Below are 20180 nucleotides of genomic sequence, written 5' to 3' on the forward strand. Positions count from 1 at the left end.
TGAGTGGGTGACAAAACCTCACCAAAGCGGCGTCGTTTCATATACCTCCTAAACCGAAAACGACTGGTTTTCGATAGAGTAGCTGCGTCAGGCGCAGAGTGCAATCATATACCTCCACGTGGCAGCCTAAGGATGGCGGTTGAACAACTCAGCAAGTTAAATCAGCCAGAAAACTCTTTCCCCTATCCTTTCCTTTCACTTCAAAGCTCTCACAGAAGAGAGAGAAAGAGAGAGACACTGAGAGTATAAATATCCATCGAACTCCATCTTCATCTCTTCTGCATTTTGGCGTTAGGGCTCGGAACTCAGCTCGTGATTCGCTCGAAGGAGGAGGAGTGGGGGAAGAAGCAGAGCAGTGATCAGTGATCAGTGATCTTCGTCTACATGGAGTGTCTCGGAGCTCCGAACTTTGCGGCAATGGCGGTCTCTACCAGTGCCCCGTGGAGGTCGAGAAGGAGGAGAATGAGGCCTGAGAACGCTTGTTTTAATCATCGGGACAGTTGTTATCTGCCGTCCGTGCGAGTGAGGGCTAGTGCTGGGAGCGAGAGTTGTGTGGTTGTTAAGGAAGGTTTTGCGGATAAGGAGGACTACATCAAGGCCGGTGGATCGGAGCTTCTTTTTGTGCAAATGCAGCAGAACAAGGCCATGGATGAACAGTCAAAGCTAGCCGACAAGGTGAGCCTCCTCTGCGGAGGCAAACAGCCTAACAGAGTTGTAGTCTTGTACAGTTCCTTTGTTTCGGTCGAGACTCGTTCCTTCTGGCATTTCCTCCCACCTTATATTCAGATCGTTTTGGCTTGTTTCGGTCCCCGTGTTTGCTTTTCTCTATTTGAATTTCCTAAAACAGGAAGGGAAGGGGAAACAATAGAATAATCTCAAAATTCTTGTTGTTGGATTCGTCTCGAAAAAACAAGGAAAATGAATACGATGAAACCTATTTAAGAATTTATGACATTTTAAAATAAGAGGAAAATAAACTTGTATAAGAATCAGTTTGTTTTGCTTCTTTTTTTTAATTGGTTTCAAAATTTTTCTCCTGTCCTATTCCTTTCTCTCACACTTTCCATGGTCCAATCCTATTTGTGAATGCCCCTTTTTCTTTTCCCGGATTTGGCACTTTGATATGTTTATTTGTTCCTTATTTATATTTTCTATGGAAGAATTCGTATCATTGTTATTATTTTTAAATTTCGTTGCAAACACTTTCATTATTGTTAATCTGAAATAAAATTTGGATTCTGTCTGAGACTCTGACCTTGCATTACATCATTTAGATAGATCTATGAAGTACAGAACGAGCGTGATTGATTGCACTACCTCAAGTTTTAGTTCGAAGAAATACTTCCTTGGAGTTTGTGGGATATCCATTATGTTATATGTTCATGAGGGGATATTATTTAGATCATATGTCCATCACAGTTGAAATCACCCATGCTGTTGCAGAAATTGTTTTGTTTTATGACGACTTTTCATGCTTTTAATGCTCTTAATTATGTTGTTTTTGAAACAGTTTAGCACTTATTATCTTTATGAAACCCTCTTCTGTCAAATGCTTGTGCAGTTACCGCAGATATCAATTGAAGATGGTACACTGGATTTAGTGGTGATTGGTTGTGGCCCAGCTGGTCTCGCTTTGGCTGCGGAATCAGCAAAGTTAGGATTGAGTGTTGGGCTTATTGGTCCAGATCTTCCTTTCACAAATAATTATGGCGTATGGGAGGATGAATTTAAAGGTATTAATTTGATTCCAATTGGAAAACCATTTAATTATTTTATTATAATTTTGATATTTAGTTGAGCCATACCTTTTCATAATCAAATATCATATTCTCTATTGATATAAAGGGGAGATTGTTTTGCTCAATCTAATGCATTTGTGTCCTATTCATTATCGTGTTGATGCAACCATTCTTCTTTTTTTCTTTTAAAGAGGCTGTTCCCATAACTTAATGTATCTACTAAATTCATGAATTAATTGATGTAAGCAATCCTATTCATTATTGTGTTGATGCAACCATTCTCCTTTTTTTCTTTTAAAGAGGCTGTTCCCATAACTTAATGTATCTTCTAAATTCATGAATTAATTGATGTAGGCAATCCTCTGTCCTTTTGTCATTTGGAGAGGCTGTTATCATAGCTTAAGTATCTACTAAATTCATGAATTAATTGATGTAAACAATCCTCTGTCCTTTTGTCCTTTGAAGAGGCTGTTATCATGCCTCATCTACTTATGAAGTTCAGTTATCTGTTTTTGACCATAGAAAGTAGATGACTTTGCCTTTCAAAGTTTCGGTTTATTTAGTTGTAGAGGACTGCACTGCTGGAATGATGATTATCTCTGCTTTTGCCCTAACACTACCAGCCTTAAAAAGGGGTAAAAAAACATCTGCATGTCATTGTTCCTATACAACTTTTTACCTTTATTTTATTGCAATAAAGATAGCACATCCATCTTACTTGACCAATCATGCTATCAATTGCCAAAACCTTCTCATAAATTATGCCTTTGCATGTATAAAATTTTCAATTTTTTATGTTAGCTTGGAACTCTACTGTGTTAGTGCTTTAACTTTGCAGAACTCTCATGTCTACATCCCTTCCCATCTTAATTGACTAATTTAACATATCTCTAGATCTTGGCCTTGGGAGGTGCATTGAGCGTGTTTGGCGGGATACCATTGTATATCTTGATGATGGTGATCCAATTTTGATTGGTCGTGCTTATGGACGAGTCAATCGACATTTGCTCCATGAGGAACTGTTGAAAAGGTAAAGAGTGGCTGTGATTCCTTTTTTGCTAAGATTGTTGTTATTGTTGCTATTTACTGCCAACACACTTATTTTTGTGGATATGATATTCTATAGATGTATAATTCAATAATAATTTTTCCTAGGTGTGTCGAGTCAGGTGTTTCATATCTTAGCTCAAAAGTAGAAAGGATTACAGAAGCTTCCAATGGTCATAGTCTTGTAGTTTGTGAACGTGATATTGTTATCCCCTGCAGGTACAATAGGATATTCTTATTTTTAAGAACTATATACTTGAGAATAAAATGAAATAGAAGTATTATATCTTATTACAAGCTTCTTACATGTTATTATAGGCTTGCTACTGTTGCATCTGGGGCTGCTTCAGGGAAACTCTTACAGTATGAGGTGGGTGGTCCCAGGGTTTCTGTCCAAACAGCTTATGGGGTGGAGGTTGAGGTACGAATGTTGGATCTACCTTTTCAAATGATAGAATTTCAATTATTTGATGTGGTTTTTACTTGGTTGGCAATATAGTTTTTCCAGCTTTGGTTTTTAAATGGATACAAGGAGAAGCTCATGTTGCCATTTGATTGGCTACAAAATATTCCATCAGTTCCCCTTTTCCTTGTTACCTAAACTGAAGAGTGATAAGGGAAAAGCTATTTTATTTCTTATCCAATCTAAACAACTCTACATCTGCTTGTCTAGTTGAATTATGAATACAGTTATATTTTCATTCGTCCGATCTTTATCGAACTAAGCCAATTGTTGGTATTCACCTGTGAATTATTGATAACACATTGGATTTATATTCTGTCTTGTTTCCATGGAAGGGGAAAGAGGAAATTGTAAATCTTATGAAAATCATTCAAAATCTGAACGGTCTAAGATTCCAAATATTGCTTTTCTACCAGCATGTTTCCATGAAAACAAAATAAAGGTTTAGGGAAATTGTTTGGAGTTTTTGTGATCATGTATTATTTTACAGGTGGAAAACAATCCATATGATCCAAGTCTGATGGTTTTCATGGACTACAGAGACCACATTAAACAAAAAGTTCAATGTTTAGAAGTGCAATATCCAACATTTCTCTATGTCATGCCCATGTCACCAACAAGAGTCTTCTTTGAGGTTTGATCCATGTATTAAGATTAAATTTATATGGTACATGTCACAATTATATGAAAAATGTCTAATAAAAGATTTTGTTGCAGGAAACTTGTTTGGCTTCAAAAGATGCTATGCCTTTTGATCTACTAAAGAAAAAGCTCATGTCAAGGCTAGAGACAATGGGAATACGAATTATAAGAACTTATGAAGAGGTAATTTTCTTAGCCAGAAATTTGTGCCTTATCGATAGTATTGCTCTTTTCTCTTGACTGGATGCCATTGAATGATCATATTTTCCATTTAAAACCAAAACAAAAATTTTATGCATGTTATTTTCTCTTAATATTTTCCAGAAGAGAGCTTCATTTCTGTGTGGCTGTGCCATATCATCTTATTAAGTATAAATTGTGAACAATCATGTCTTTTTCTTTATTCACAAGAAAAATCTTTTACAAGCCATGATCATTATCTTCTTTTTCCCTTTTTGATTTATCTACATGGATAGCAGTAGCACATTCCAATGGCCTAGCTTTTACAGCCTTTCCCACTGCAAAACTGAAAAAATTATAGACAACTTGGCTCATCTTAAGTGTATAGACCCCCTAATCCTCAAATTCCCCTAGCTCCTTTGATGCGTTCTTCCTGGAACAGTTTACACATGATTCCCACAAAATGTATCAAACATGTGTCTATTTCAGGATCATGTTCCATGTATATGATACCAGACTATATTACAGTCAAAGAATGAAGGATACAATCTTTTCAGTCTTAATCATCTGTGCAGGAATGGTCTTATATCCCTGTTGGTGGATCCTTACCAAATACAGAGCAAAAAAACCTTGCATTTGGTGCTGCTGCTAGCATGGTACATCCAGCCACAGGTGAGAAAAGAATGACTGGATCTAAGTTTCTTTCAATTGTTTGAACTAAATGATATCTGTTCTTTTTTTACCTTCATCAAACAGGCTACTCAGTTGTAAGATCATTGTCAGAGGCTCCAAAATATGCTTCTGTAATTGCAAATATTTTGAAGCGGAGTCATTCTAAGGACATTTTTACTCGTGGAAGAAGTACTGGAAATATCTCAATGAAAGGTGCATCCAAATGAGGGAGTTTTTATTATTTATTTATTTATTTATGGTGAAATCTGCATTATTTGTTCCATCACCAGTACTAATATCTTTACCATATCATCACATGCATCATGCCTTTGGTATTGGGAACATTCATATGTTCATATGCACATGCTCACATGAGAGTACATTGTCATATGTGGCTGTATGATGTAAACCTTCAAAATAGTGCTAACTTTTCACAAGCATCATAAATATGCAAGACTAGAGCGTACATGGATTGAAAAGGTTACAAAGCCACCTTTACCTAAGCTCATAGAGAACCCTCAAGGAAGTCAAAGCAAAAACGCTCTACTTCTCTTGCTTTCTCTATAAATATAATGCTAAGCTTAATGGTTGATTGCCTTTAACTAGTCAGCATGTATCAGACCTCCTATCTATATGCAACCTCCAAAGAAGCTGAACCCAACAATGGCTAGTTCAGGTCCAAAAAATCAAATATTATTGAAGAGAAAGTAAAAGTCTTTTGGCCTTGGAGCTAACCTGATTTTTTTTTTCTTTAATGCATATAAGAGTTAATGGAGCCAACTAAACTTTGAACTCAAATTCTGTATTCATATGAGAAAGTTCGTATTTGATGGGCCTAAATCATATATTAGATCAGGATGGACTGTGATCATCATCTGTGCAGAGCAGCAAGAGAGGTAGTGGATCATCCTTTTCCCAGACAGGGATTTAGTGCCTTCCTTGTCCGCACCATCTCTCTTCACTTTGTAGGGTTTCAGTGCTAGATGTAAGATTCTTAGGTTGTGCTTTCATCACCATGGCATGGTTTATTCAAGAGAAATTGTAGAAGTTTTGGTAACTACTCCATCTCTGGGCAAAACCTTGTCAGTGTGTCGCAGCTTTACCAAACCCCAGTTTTCCAACATTTGAATTTAGGAAAGGGGCCTTTTCACTTTTGTTGAGGAGGAAACAAAAGAGAAAAAAGTTGCACGAGTCCTTTCTCTGATTTATTTGACATTACTGATTTGTGCCCTCCATGAACTAGGGTTTCTGTTCTTATGTCCAATTGATGTGGGGAATGGTCAATATGCTTAAAATCATCAAAACCAGGTGTTTTAACATGTTTGACGTGAAATGCTTATTACTGGTTAACTCATGTTTATCCTCTCCTGTTTGCTGCCATTTTTCTTTTGGTAGTTCTGTAGCTGCGAGCATATGAATGAGTGTATACCAGAATGGGGTACTTCTCCGTTTAAGAATCTGTGATCTGATATATAGTTTGTGATTTGTAATTGTGTTCATCCATTTCAGCTTGGAATACCCTTTGGCCACAAGAAAGGAAACGACAGAGATCATTCTTTCTCTTTGGTTTAGCACTCATTCTCGAGCTGGATATTGAGGGCATTAGGGCATTCTTTCATACTTTCTTCCGCCTACCCAATTGGTATGATGGAAACTTTTACTTCTTCCTCCTATCTCATTTGTGTAATATTTTATCCTGCCTTCAGTGATTGCTGTATATTTGGTTGGATTTGCATATCTGTGTGCATATGCATCCATGTGAAAATTAAAAAAAAAAAAAGAAGCTAGTGGTGGTATCTATTGATTCTATTGGTGTTGGCAGAGGTTTGCCCATAATTCAGATGGGTTTCAAAATCTTTTCGCCCATCAATGGTATGGGGAAAAAGCTAGTTGGTATGCTAATCACTGGCATTCAACCAGCTGTTGCCAAACACCCATGTTGTTTCTTCTTGTCCTCTATAGAAGAAAATAGTTTGGGCAAAGGGCATGGGGGGAGAATCGACGACATTTTGGTTCAATTCCAGTCTCTTTAGTTAATTTATCAATACAAGCTAGTTACGAATGATTTGTAATATAACTGCCTTGCATTTGCAACTTGAGTTTCTGAATACCAAGATGGATATGTTTCCTTTGCAGGATGTGGCAGGGATTTCTTGGCTCCACTCTCTCCTCAGCTGATCTCATCTTATTTGCCTTCTATATGTTTATATTAGCACCAAACCAAATGAGAATGTGCCTTATCAAACATCTACTATCTGACCCTACTGGAGCAACCATGCTAAGAACATATCTTACTGTATAGTCTGTACCTTGGAATTTTATATCATTGCAGTAGTCTGTACCTTGGAATTTTATATCATTGCAGTAGACTAGATGAGGAGCCTGGCCACCCACCTGCATCTGTACATATATATATATATATACACACATCTGTATTCATATCTTTCTCCTCCAAATTTAAACGAGGTGTTACTCAAAGTCCAAAACCGTAAGCATATTCCACAAATCGGCCCAGTATGTAATAAACTGCCTTGCCTAACGCATTCACACTCATGTGCAGGTACCGAATCTCAAGATTTTGGCCCAGAATTCTTAAATAAAATTTAAGAATAAGAAATTATATTTACACCCATCATGATCTTTGCATTCTCTCTTTTAACTGGAGCAACTATGCTAAGAACATATCTTATTGTATAGTCCGTATCCATCGAACTTTATATCATTGCAGTAGACTAGATGAGGAGTCTGGCCGCCCACCTTTGAAAATTTTGACGCGTCTGTACATTTACATATGTGTTTGCTTGGGTCCAAAACTGCATGCATATACTTGTGTGCAGGTATGAGTCTGAATGTCTCAAGATTTTGGCTGAATCTAATAAAATTTAAAAACGGTAAATTATATTTGCACAGATTAAACTCATCTTTGCATTCACTTTATTAATGAATTTTTTTAGGATAAAAATGCCCTCTTATGAAATCCGTAAACTGCTTTATTTTTCTTCCTTTACTTCTTCTAATCTCTTCATAATTCTAATAAAATTTATGAAGAAAGTTGTGTTTCACGGTGGTACAAGTGTAGAGACATGTTTTTTGTGATTTTTTTTTTATTTCATTTCTTTTCATATTTTTTGAGTTGGGAGAAGGAGGTGTTACATCTTTTATGATTTTTTATTTTATTTTATTTTCATATTTCTTTGAGTTGGAAAGAAGTGCCTCCAATGGTGTCTAGTGTTGTAGGGTTTGACATTTTTCAATTCAACATTGTACTTTCAAACATATTTAGGATGTTCATAATTGTATATCTAGAGACCCTTAACATGCTTATAGAATTAAACATCCTATTAGTCAAACAATTAAACTTTGTCGAACTTTATATATTGAATCTAGATTTTTAGGTTTAGACTTTTTCACAATGTTTGGACACCACTGAATATTTTTTTTTTCATTTATATTGCATATTTGCATGACTTCTTAATTTCAAATTAATATTATGTGGTTATGTTATATAGATTTAAACAAAATGTATAAAAAAATTAGAATTAATTATGAACGTATTTCGAATCCTCTTCTATTATCAAATGAGTTTCAAAAAAAAAAATTCTCTTAAAGATTTGTGCCCGAGAATAAATAAGTTGAAAGGAAAAAAGAAAAAAGAAAAAAAAAATAGAGTATAGAACAGGAGAATGATTAGGATATTTAGGTATTTTTAAAATTATGGGTGAATTTATTAATAAAATTATTATTTTTAAGTGAATATGTAAATAGGAGGGGTTCAAATATTCGATGGGTGTAAATATAAATACCATGGAGTTTGGTCAATATTTGGCCACGATTATGGGCCATCAGATGTCCTTTTCGTCACAGAAACTAGATCCCAATGAATTTAGGCATCCCACATTGGCGCCATTAAGGTCAACATGCTTTCGCCTTTCCTACTTCCTAGCCCACCAATTGCCATTAAGGTCCACATTGCTGTCCAAAAGTTGCAATTTTCAAGGTGTCTTTTATAGGGTTATTTGGTTAAAAGGGTATTGAATATTCAATTGTGAAAATCTACCCTTTTATTTTATTTTATTTTTTATCATATTTTGATAAAAATATTATAATTATTTTATTGTAGAACTAATCATTTCTTTTAAAATTTACATATAAATATATGAAATAATTAAGAATATTTATATAAAAAATGAATTATTTTATATAAAAACATGAAAAATTTTAAATTTATATATAAGTGCATAAAAACAAAAAATGTGAAGAATTGAAACAGAATTTTAGTCAAATTGAAACAAATTTAGATTTTAGCTCCTTCCCATAAATTTTATTTTTTTAACTTCTTGGAAATTATTAAAAAAACACATTAGAAAAATAATTTTTATATAATTTTAAATTATTTAATCTTTACTCAACAAAATATGAAATAAAAAAAATAAAAAAAGTTTAAACTAATGAATAAAAATAATTTGTTAACTTTAATTATAATATATATATATATATATATATATATATATATATTTTTTTTTTTTTTTTTCTGTCCTTTGTATTATTTTTCACTATGTAAACTTTTATTATAATAATAATTATTATTACTATATTTTAAAAATATTCCATTTTAGTGGGGAGGTAGCAAATGAACAGTTCACGGCAGCCTGCGCTCCCTAAATCTCTCTCTAGGTTCAGGAAGCGCTGCCAGAAACCCAGAATCTAACCCTAAACGATGTCGTATGCATCTCGTTTCCTCACCCATTCCAGAAAGGTACTAGCTTTTCCTAATCCTGTTTCTAATCTCGGTAATTCCACGTTAACAATCAGACTCTAATCCTCTTATGACGTATCGTATCCATGCATTTGAGAATTTTTGTTTTACTTGATTCTTGACTTCTTTTTTTTTTCCCTGAATTTAATTTGTGGAATTAATCGTGGGTTATGTTACTTTAGCTTGAATTATTAAAACGAGGTTAGTTTTTAATTTTTGTATTACGGGATCATTGGATCTTCTTGTTTAATTTGAAGGCGTTGTTTTGATAATGTTACTCTTATTTCACTTGTTTTGTGATTATTAATTAGCTATCAGGTGGTTTCTGGGAGAATTGTGTGTATTTTTTCTCTGGAAAAGTTTAATGGGCTTGGGGTTTTACAGATAAGGAATGCTTCCAATGTTCTGCGAAGTGAGCCGGCAATCCTGGTTCGGTGGTTTTCTGGAGGAACTTGTTCTTCGATTGGTAAGGGAGATGGTGGGTATTTGATGTTGATGAATTGAGTGTGATTTCATTTTCGATCAACTGCAGTAGGATGGTGAATGTTCAAATTTTGTTAAGGTTTGTTCTATTTGTCGGGTTTATAATGCTTTTCAGACCTTATAGAGATTCGAAGACGAGGTTTTAACTCTTCTACTGATAGCCTACTGAGTGGGGTTCATAGAGCTGTAGATCCAAATATTTATATGGTGAGTGTAACTTTCTTGGTTTGTTTCTTTTTTCTTTTAGTGTGCATCAATGCTGTTGCTTTTTGGTATATACAGATGATCACATGTAATTTTGTTCCATTTGTAGGTTGGTTGGGTTAGAGGTTTCAATGGGAACATTTCAAGAATGGCAAAGACAATGGGCATCCCAGTGGTTGGTTCCATCAGCAACAAAAGGTTTTCATGGTTTGTTTTTATGCTTGATTACTAGATTCTATCTTAACATGTGAAAGTTCTATTTTTAATTTTGTTATTTCATCAGTTTGCAGATGCACCTGATAAGAGGTTTTGCAACAGATGCAGGTATGGTTGGTTTACTTTGTTTGATTTGTACATCAGGCCTTTGTTTGTCCTTTAACAAGTCCAGGTTTTAATCAATTTCATTAGATAAATGGTTTTCATTGCAGTGTCCATTTTGCTAAAATCTTTTTTCTTTTTTCTCAAAACTAAGTTTCATAATGTGATGCTAATCAAAGGAGAAAGAGTGCTTTACTTTTTGTTTCTGTTTCTTACTTAAAAATTGTTTGTGTCCTAGTAATGATTGTTCATTTTCTTTTCAAATCAAAGATGATTCTGTTGTATCATGATTCATGAGTAGTATTTTTGGCTTCAGTTTATAAATACTCTTCTTATGCATTAATAATGACATCATCCATTATCCTCATTGTTGAGATTTTTTGCAATGTTTTCTCAGGACTTCCTCCACACCAAGAGATTGGTATGCCTTCTCTCTCCCCTACAATGACAGAGGCATGTACCTTTAGAAGCATTCAAAATCATTTAGATTCTGGGTACAAAGTTGTCTTTGCCAACTAGATGCTTATGTATTGTTGACATGCAGGGAAATATTGCGAGGTGGCTGAAGAAAGAGGGAGATAAAATTTCTCCTGGAGAAGTATTGTGTGAAGTTGAAACGGTAGGGTCCTTGTAGCTGTCCCCTTTTTCAAATTTACTAGTTGATCAATGATCCAGGTTTATGTAAAGTCATCCTGTCAAATTTTTAATCATTTTATAGGATAAAGCAACTGTTGAGATGGAATGCATGGAGGAAGGATATCTTGCTAAGATAGTACTTGGAGATGGGGCAAAAGAGATCAAAGTTGGGCAGGTAGTCTTCTGAATGCTGACATATTGTTTTAGTAGCACGTAGTTCTAAAATATATTGGTATAGATCTCTTTAACTTGTATTGTCATATGATGGGCCAGTGCACTTGTGTCCTCGGTTTTTTAGTTTGCAGTTTGCAACACAAAAGCTTCTTTTGGGATTTAAGTTTTGTATCATTTATGCCATTTCTTTTGTCATTTTTTATCTCATTGTTCTTGAATTTACTGATTACTTTGGTGCAATAATGTATGCTTATCTGCTGACTCACAGATGTTCTTTGGTCTTTTTTTCTCTTTCTGTCTTCATAAATCACATACTCCCTTACAAGAACTTATTCTACTTCTGTTACTTTTGACTCTTATAAACTTCTTTGGCTATTGGAAATTCATGCTTCAAAGGCATGTTCAATATGATCTAACATTTTGCAGACTTTCAATTCAAATTAATGCACCATTTCTATTGCAATTAACAATTTATTTGCCATTTAAAGTTTGGATTTTTTGTTTGAAGCGGCATATGTTCTTAACATAGGTGATTGCTATAACTGTTGAAGAAGAGGATGAGATTGCCAAATTCAAGGATTATGAAGCTCCAAAAGGGGGTGCAGCTGATGGGGGTAAAAAGTCATCTGCTTCTCCTCCTCCCATGAAAGAAGTGGCAGAGAAGCCTGCCAGTTCACCTCAGCCAAATGTTTCAAAAGCTGTTGAAAGTTCCAAAGCAGGAGATCGCATTTTTTCCAGTCCTCTTGCAAAAAAGTTAGCTGAAGATCACAATGTTAGTCACTGCATCTTTTGGTGTAAAAATTTTATTACTACCACCAAAATAAGGCCCATCCATGGGACCTTATTATTTCTCCGTATGATGACATTTAAGTTTGCTTTTGTAATGATATATATTCATGAGGCATTTATGTTTTATTTTGATATTTAATGTAATATCTCTTTCCTTATTCAGGTTCCTCTTCAAAGCATCAAAGGGACGGGTCCTGATGGACGCATTGTGAAGGCTGATATTGAAGATTATTTGGGTATGCTTTTCTCTATGTGCTTTTGCAGATTATCCTGTTACTTGCTTGATTAATTTAGCTAGATAATCAACAATTATTGAGACAATGCTGTCTTAAGTACTTAAGTAGAAATGAAATGGCATGAATATAGATGTTTGGTATGGCAAGAAAAGTTAAAATAGGAGTGCCTTTTCCCCATTGATGCAAATATTTTATTTGTTAAGTTAATGCAGTAATATAAATTTTACTTAATATTGTATTTTCCAAGTACATTTAGATGGTAATAATACCACTTCAGGTCTTCTTACCCACTGTATTAGGAGTCGATTTGGCTGCTACTGTGATCTTGGTCTTAAGCAAAATAATTCTTGGTTTTTCATTTTCATTTTCATTTGATGTTTACCATTTTATTATTCAATTGAAGTATAACTTTGACGAATGGTTTTTCTGAGTCTTTATCTTTTTTATTTTTCTTTTTTTAGATATCATGGGTACAATCTCACTCTTTGAGTAGCATAGTGGTTAATGAATTTGCTTGGTTGTGTTTTTACAATGTCATAGCTTCTTATGGGAAGGAAGCCACAACACCATTCTCTAAGGCAGCAACTTTAGATTACACTGACCTTCCTCATACTCAGATAAGAAAGGTAATATGTTTGAAATTATCCAAATTAGTGGATGGTTGCATTGATAAAGCTTAATGATACTGATATCTGGATATTCAAAACCCTCTTCAGGTCACTGCTTCACGCTTGCTGCTATCAAAGCAAACTATTCCTCATTATTATTTAACCGTGGACACTTGTGTTGACAAGCTGATGGAGTGAGCATTCAACAAAAAGTTCATCTTTCCTTTTTAATTTCCCTTTTATGAGTATGATCTAAACAATTGCTGCTTGTGCATTGTAGATTGCGGAGCCAGCTTAATACACTCCAAGAAGCTTCAGGTGGCAAGCGGATATCTGTAAATGATCTTGTCATAAAGGTATGTTGTCTTTAAGATTGAGATAGTTTACTTCTGAGATGTGAAGATTGGCATTTTGATTATTTTTGTTCTGGAGGAACTTTAGAACACATCACACCATCTAACACTCACTGCAAATGTTTCATGATCAAAGATTTCTTGTCATTTCAATTATACTTTTATGCTTGTGGCATAAACTTCAATGGGACCTTGATGACAGGCTGCTGCTTTGGCTCTTCGCAAAGTTCCTCAGTGCAATAGTTCCTGGACCAATGATTACATCCGGCAGTGAGTATAAAAACAATAGTAAATAGACAATTCAAATCTTCTTAAAAACTTACCAGAAGTTTATTTTTTAGGAAGTGAAAGAAAATAACTTCTTTAAAATTACTATTTGCTTGTGCTTCAGTTTTCAGCAAGCCCACTTGACCCTTGTAGCAGGCTTCAGTGTGTGTTTATCGTATTTATTATAAGTTAACCATTTAGTGGTGTTACATTTATTGTCATATTTAACTGTGACAAATGATTCAGGTACCACAATGTGAACATAAATGTTGCTGTTCAGACCGACAATGGGCTTTATGTCCCAGTTGTCAGGGTGGGTTTTAGTTTTCTTTCTTTGTTTTAGATCCATTTGTAAGTGTATGCAACAAGCTTGAGAAACAGTACTGTTTCTTTGCAGGATGCAGACAAGAAAGGATTATCTAAAATTGCTGAAGAGATCAAACATTTAGCACAGAAGGCCAAAGATAACAGCCTGAAATCTGAAGACTATGAGGTAACTGCATTACCTTCTAATTGGCCATCAATGGATGGTTGATTGTATCATGGTCTTTTAAATGAACTTCATGATCATCATATATGCAGGGAGGCACCTTTACTGTTTCGAACTTGGGAGGACCATTTGGAGTCAAACAATTTTGTGCCATAATCAATCCTCCCCAATCTGGCATCCTCGCAGTTGGGTCTGGTATGCTGCAGCTGATCATTGCCTTCATCTTCTTCTTCTTCTTCTTCCATTTTCTGTTGGCCTGTTGCTTTTACCTGGACTATCATTAGTTTTGTTTTACTTTTACTAAGCACTGTACAATTTTCTTGACCAGCTGAGAAGAGGGTAATACCTGGTGTGGGTCCTGACCAATTCAAGTATGCTTCGTTCATGCCTGTCACCTTGAGCTGTGATCACCGTGTAATTGATGGTAGGTAGTTTCTTCACAAGTCATCAAGTTCATTTTTAGGAATCTCATGAGAGGTTTAATGGAGTATTCTTGATCTCCTAAAGAACTCGTATCACCTTTTTATCATTAAATGAATCGGGATGTGGGTCTCCATCTTAACTGAATGCAAAAAGCAAGAATTTGACTCATACTCATCTTTATTTTCAAAATATCCCCTGAAGATGTAAAAAACATTCAAGTTGGTGCATTCAGTTATGTGATGGTACTATTATGCCCTGACCTTTCTGTTCATACTGTGCTTGTAGGTGCCATTGGTGCTGAGTGGTTGAAAGCATTCAAAGGCTATATTGAGAATCCAGAGTCAATGCTGCTCTAGATACATGGGTATTTTTTTTTCAGAAAGTTCTTATCAGCCATCTCATCAATAACGGCCATCAAAGTGATCCAAACTGTTGTTTTCTTGAGTTCACAATTGTTTGTAGCTTAGGTGCAACTCAGCACCTTTCTTCATCCTTAATGTTACTTTTAGGATACATGGTTGCATGGATATAGGATAAGATTGGGGGTATTGAGAATAGAGTCTGCTGACATCAAAATTGTATGAACCGAATTTTGTTCATTGTAGAGTCTAAATAATCCTCTTTGTGAAGAGAATTCTACCTTCAATCAATAATAAGCATCTGGTTCTCCAAGAATGGTGATTTTGTAACTTATCAAAGAAATCCAATGATAACAGTATCTGAGCTGCAGCTCTGAGGTTAAATTGTGGTGCCCCTGAAAGTTCCATGGCTTATATCATTAACTTGCTTGAAATCTATTATTTTATTTTATTCTTCTTGACATCTATCCAAAAGTTTGCATTCATCATGATACTAATGTTTTTCCTTTTTAAAGTGAAACCTATAGAACTGCATGGATTGATTCTAAAAGACAGGTTTCAGCTATCTTTCTGGCTCCAGTTTCCATTGCATCCTCCTTTGCCATTCAAGGAAGTTTATCCAACTGTTCAGTGATCTCCCATCCTTTATGAAGAGGTTGCTGAGTTAATCCAATAGATCCCAATTCAATAAGGATTATAAAGTTTAAAAGACCATGTTTTTTTTTTTCCAACTGATCTACATCACTAACATTGTTTGAATTGAGAATTGTTGTTACTGATCAAAAGTGCTTGGAAACAGGCCCGGGTTAGGATGGATGAAGTTTTATAGCGATCCTCTCTTTCTTGTGTAGATATTATTCACTTTGGGTTCAATAGATTTTTATAATTTTAAAACACATACATATAATTGAAAGAAGTTCAATACATATAAAGGATCAATAACTTCTTCCTTCAATCGATGTGAGATATTACAACCATCCTTTCATACAAATATAATGTCCTCATTTTGTCTCATCGAATTGTAGTGCTAAATAAACAGACACCTTTTATGAAATTAGGCAGACAGAAACTCATTTAAGAGTTGAACAATTGTTTCCTTTTGTATAAATATTATTTAGGACTTGATGTTCAATGCCGCAAAGGTTTCACATTCCTCATTGGACATTGGTGGATATGACCAAATTTCGATCCTAAAATTGATAAATGAGTCAAGGATTATGGGTTCAAATCATGAGAGCATTTATGCTTGAGATGGGTGTCAAGAAAGCTTTGGAACTAGCCTTGGCTTAGGATTCATGGTTACTAAGGATGTCGGATGCTAATTTTTTTTTTGGCAAGATTTCTTACTCAACATTAATTAAGTTTAAGATGAGATGGTTAAAGCCACGAGTAAAACCAAATCCTAAATTACTATTATACACAAAATACAGGTTCACTCATGTTGAAGCTAATTAAGACATTAAAGTGTGCAATGATGTCTAATGCTTCCAGAAAATTTTGGGGATTATACTGGTGATAATCTTTTAGAACTGATTCTACAGGGAATGTTAAGAAGTGTGGAACCAACTCAACAAGGAGTTTCTAGGCAAGTTTCAGGGGAGCCTTGATACCTGTTAGAAAATAGAGCACTCCGTTAATAGAAACAAGACCTATCCTTCTTCTGCAGTGATTTTACAGTCGTTTACAAAACTGAGAATATTCATACATGAAATACTTTTTAACTGCATAGTCCAAGGATAAAAGATTGTGAGATGACCGAAAAATGGAAGTCAAAACTGCTTACAAAATCAGCAACTTGATCATTAACAATGGAGTTGCCAATTGGCTTGTTTTCAACTTGAGGATTAACAGTCATGGAACCTTGCAAAATGGTAGTCAATGGCGGTGGCTATGCTGTCTAAAATCACCACCATTAATTATAAGAATAATCAAAATATCTAAGTGGGTCTACAAATGGAAAATAAGGGAGTCAACTTTGAGTGTTCAAGAAAGCCGGCCCTAGACTCTAATGGATAAGATCAGGTCACATTGAGGACAGGTCTAGATTGTGAAAGACTTGGCAATAATGCCTTTCTGCTCTTGAATGTTTTTTGTCTATGTATTATCTGGTCTTTGCCGTTGTGTGTAGATAATATTGAGTATTTTATCCATGGAGTTTTTGTCTATTGAACTCACTGGCATCATTTCTGGCTTTAGCAAACCCGTTGCCGCAAGGATAAGCAATTTTTTGAATTTGGATGAAAGGGTTCACACCCTCAGAGCTGAAATAAAGAAGTTGAAGGACACAAGGGATGACTTGAAGAGACGCGTTGACCAGGCTGAGTTAAACGGGTTAACAGCCAGAAACCAGGTGAAATGGTGGTTAGAAGAGGTCCAAGCCATTGAAGATGAAGTAAGCGTGATGGTGGAAGGTTTCAGGCAGCAGCAGCAAAGGCGATGTGTGGGTTGCTGCCATGCAAATTGTTCTTCAAGATATAAGCTAAGCACGAAAGTTGCCAAGAAGCTCAGGGATGTAGGAGAACTTGTGGACAGAGGCACCTTTGATACTGTTGCCGATTCTGGATCACCTCCTGATGCAGTCAAGGAGATACCTACTAGGCCAATGTATGGCCTAGATGTAATGTTGGAGAAGGTTAGGCAGTTCCTTGCAGACGATGCAGTAGGAATTATTGGAATTTATGGAATGGGGGGTGTTGGGAAAACTGCCCTCTTGAAGAACATAAACAATGAATTCCTTACCAAAACCCATGATTTCGATGTGGTGATATGGGTTTTGGTGTCTAAGGAGTTTGTTGCTGATAAGATCCAACAAGCTGTTGGGGCAAGGTTGGGGTTGTCTTGGGAAGAAGATGAGACTCAGGAACAGCGAGCTTTGAAGATATGCCGGGTAATGAGAAGGAAAAGGTTCTTACTATTGCTGGATGATGTTTGGGAAGAACTTGATCTAGAGAACATTGGCATTCCTCTTGCTGACCAGCAAAACAAATGCAAGGTGATTTTCACCACCCGGTCAATGGATGTATGCAGTGATATGGATGCTCACAGGAAACTGAAAGTAGAATTCTTGGAAGAGAAGGAATCATGGCAACTCTTCCAAGAAAAAGTAGGTAAAAAGGAGCTCTTGGATTTATCCTCCATCCGCCCTCATGCTGAGAAGATTGTCAAAAAATGTGGAGGCCTTCCACTTGCCTTAATCACAATTGGAAGGGCCATGGCAAACAAAGAAACAGAGGAGGAGTGGAAGTATGCAATAGAACTACTGGACAATTCTCCATCAGAACTCAGAGGTATGGAAGATGTCTTTACTCTCTTAAAGTTCAGCTATGACAATTTGGATAACGATACGCTGAGATCATGCTTCTTGTATTGTTCCTTATTCCCTGAAGACTTCTCCATTGAGAAAGAACAGCTTGTAGAGTATTGGGTTGGGGAGGGATTTTTAGACAGCTCTCATGATGGTAATGTCCAGAACAAGGGACATGCTGTTATTGGATCTCTGAAAGTTGCATGCTTACTGGAAAATGGTGAAGAGAAAACCCAAGTGAAGATGCATGATGTCGTCCGAAGCTTTGCCTTGTGGATATCATCTGGGTATGGGAGAAATGAAAAGAAGTTTCTCATACAGCCCAGCATAGGCCTGACTGAAGCTCCCAGAGTAGAGAACTGGAGATTTGCAGAAAGGATTTCATTGTTAGATAATGGGATCACTGCTCTATCAGAAATACCAGATTGCCCCAGCTTATCAACCTTGCTGCTTCAATGGAACAGCGGTTTAAACAGAATCACAGTTGGGTTTTTCCATTTTATGCCAGTTCTTAGAGTCCTGGATCTGTCATTCACCAGTCTGAAAGAGATCCCTGTGAGCATCGGTGAATTAGTCGAGTTGCGTCATCTAGATCTCTCAGGGACTAAGCTAACTGCATTGCCTAAAGAGCTAGGAAGTCTGGCAAAGCTGAGGCTTTTGGATCTGCAACGAACGCATTCTCTTAGAACAATCCCACATGAGGCGATATCCAGACTTTCCCAGTTGAGAGTCTTGAATTTTTATTACAGTTATGGGGGCTGGGAAGCGCTCAATTGTGATGCCCCTGAGAATGATGCTAGCTTTGCAGATTTGGAAGGCTTGAGACACCTTTCCACCCTTGGGATAACAGTAATTGAATCCACTACCCTGAGGAGGCTTTCTCGTTTGAACACTCTGCTGAAGTGTATAAAGTATCTATACATCAAGGAATGTGAAGGGTTATTCTATTTACAATTTTCATCGGCTTCTGGTGATGGCAAGAGACTAAGGCGGCTCAGCATCAATAACTGCTATGATTTGAAGTACTTGGCGATTGGTGTAGGGGCCGGAAGGAACTGGCTGCCAAGCCTTGAGGTTCTCTCCTTACATGGCCTTCCCAACTTAACCAGGGTATGGAGGAACTTGGTTACTCGAGAATGCCTCCAGAATCTTCGATCCATAAGCATTTGGTACTGCCATAAGTTGAAGAATGTCTCATGGATTTTACAACTGCCCAGGCTTGAAGTACTCTACATATTCTACTGCAGTGAAATGGAGGAATTGATATGTGGGGATGAAATGATAGAGGAGGACCTGATGGCCTTTCCAAGCCTTAGAACAATGTCCATCCGAGACCTCCCAGAATTAAGAAGCATATCCCAGGAGGCTCTGGCTTTTCCTTCCTTGGAGAGGATTGCAGTGATGGACTGTCCAAAACTGAAGAAGCTGCCACTCAAAACTCACGGTGTCTCGGCCCTGCCAAGAGTCTATGGCAGCAAGGAATGGTGGCATGGACTGGAATGGGATGAAGGGGCAGCCACCAATTCTGCCATCCTTCCTCCCTTTATGGCAACTTGATGAAGCTATCTGTGCTTGTGATTCCAAGGATTTTACTCCATTGCAGAATTTCAGTTGAATGCAATTTCACACTCTTGTATATATGTTTTCTAAACTGTTGAAGAAAAAGTAAAATAACAGTCTTCTTCTTAACTATTTCGGCTTCTTAATCTCGCAGACTAGGGACTTGAGTCATGGGTTGAATGTAGGATTATAAAAGAGTTAAACATGGTTAATGTTGAGTTTCATATCATCCACCTTACTCCTAGCCATTAACAACTTCCATTCATAAGCTTTTGCTTACAAAGAAACTGATAACTAGTCATGTCTAAAACAGAGTTTGAGAGTCCTAACCCAAAGAAATCCATTACATATAAAGGGTTATATTAGAAACTTCTCTCACTAACCGATATAGAATCCATGACATGGAAATCAAGGTATAGAACTAACAAGACCATATATATACTTGGGAATCGTTCTATTATTTGTTTTACGCTTAGG

At 36.2% G+C, this 20180-nt stretch overlaps 3 protein-coding genes across 10 annotated transcripts; all 3 read left to right on the forward strand.

Moving 5' to 3' along the window:
- Positions 1–201: 201 nt before the first annotated feature.
- Positions 202–7282, forward strand: LOC117925618 (lycopene epsilon cyclase, chloroplastic). 2 transcript variants are annotated; one of them, XM_034844682.1, is made up of 11 exons: positions 202–675; positions 1562–1733; positions 2634–2769; positions 2895–3005; positions 3105–3207; positions 3740–3883; positions 3967–4074; positions 4647–4743; positions 4828–4956; positions 6253–6385; positions 6880–7282. In XM_034844682.1, exons 1-11 carry the CDS (start codon positions 385–387, stop codon positions 7043–7045), a joined length of 1590 nt encoding a protein of 529 aa, XP_034700573.1. In that variant the 5' UTR covers positions 202–384; the 3' UTR covers positions 7046–7282. The 2 variants fall into 2 exon arrangements, with proteins under 2 accessions (XP_034700573.1, XP_034700574.1); XM_034844683.1 differs by lacking the exon at positions 2895–3005.
- A 2083-nt stretch (positions 7283–9365) lies between these two features.
- On the forward strand, positions 9366–15223 carry LOC117925731 (dihydrolipoyllysine-residue acetyltransferase component 3 of pyruvate dehydrogenase complex, mitochondrial-like). Of its 7 annotated transcripts, none has more exons than XM_034844820.1 (19): positions 9366–9499; positions 9884–9977; positions 10098–10189; positions 10296–10393; positions 10470–10510; positions 10902–10957; positions 11049–11123; positions 11223–11315; positions 11844–12086; positions 12267–12339; positions 12880–12965; positions 13056–13141; positions 13228–13303; positions 13503–13570; positions 13814–13880; positions 13965–14060; positions 14150–14252; positions 14386–14481; positions 14766–15223. In XM_034844820.1, the coding sequence occupies exons 1-19, from the start codon at positions 9461–9463 to the stop codon at positions 14834–14836; spliced, it is 1653 nt and encodes a 550-aa protein (XP_034700711.1). In that variant the 5' UTR covers positions 9366–9460; the 3' UTR covers positions 14837–15223. The 7 variants fall into 7 exon arrangements, with proteins under 7 accessions (XP_034700711.1, XP_034700712.1, XP_034700713.1 ...); XM_034844821.1 differs by having other exon boundaries at positions 10296–10384; XM_034844822.1 differs by having other exon boundaries at positions 10107–10189.
- Positions 15224–16892: 1669 nt separating this feature from the next.
- Positions 16893–19835, forward strand: LOC117924624 (disease resistance protein RPS2). The gene has a single exon (XM_034843306.1). The coding sequence runs from the start codon at positions 16989–16991 to the stop codon at positions 19698–19700; it is 2712 nt and encodes a 903-aa protein (XP_034699197.1). The 5' UTR covers positions 16893–16988; the 3' UTR covers positions 19701–19835.
- The last annotated feature ends 345 nt before the right edge of the window (positions 19836–20180 follow it).

The sequence above is a fragment of the Vitis riparia genome, chromosome 11 (assembly GCF_004353265.1).
Source record: "Vitis riparia cultivar Riparia Gloire de Montpellier isolate 1030 chromosome 11, EGFV_Vit.rip_1.0, whole genome shotgun sequence".
Classification (NCBI taxonomy): Eukaryota; Viridiplantae; Streptophyta; class Magnoliopsida; order Vitales; family Vitaceae; genus Vitis; species Vitis riparia.

Bases quoted from the DNA above. Each gene is read 5' to 3' on its own strand.
- LOC117925618 (XM_034844682.1), top strand. From the start codon at position 385: ATGGAGTGTCTCGGAGCTCCGAACTTTGCGGCAATGGCGGTCTCTACC. The intron at 1,734-2,633 runs GTATTAATTTGA...ACATATCTCTAG, and splicing joins ATGGGAGGATGAATTTAAAG to ATCTTGGCCTTGGGAGGTGC. The intron at 3,208-3,739 runs GTACGAATGTTG...ATTATTTTACAG, and splicing joins CTTATGGGGTGGAGGTTGAG to GTGGAAAACAATCCATATGA.
- LOC117925731 (XM_034844820.1), top strand. From the start codon at position 9,461: ATGTCGTATGCATCTCGTTTCCTCACCCATTCCAGAAAG. The intron at 13,571-13,813 runs GTGAGTATAAAA...CAAATGATTCAG, and splicing joins ACCAATGATTACATCCGGCA to GTACCACAATGTGAACATAA. The intron at 13,881-13,964 runs GTGGGTTTTAGT...GTTTCTTTGCAG, and splicing joins TTTATGTCCCAGTTGTCAGG to GATGCAGACAAGAAAGGATT.
- LOC117924624 (XM_034843306.1), top strand. From the start codon at position 16,989: ATGGAGTTTTTGTCTATTGAACTCACTGGCATCATTTCTGGCTTTAGC.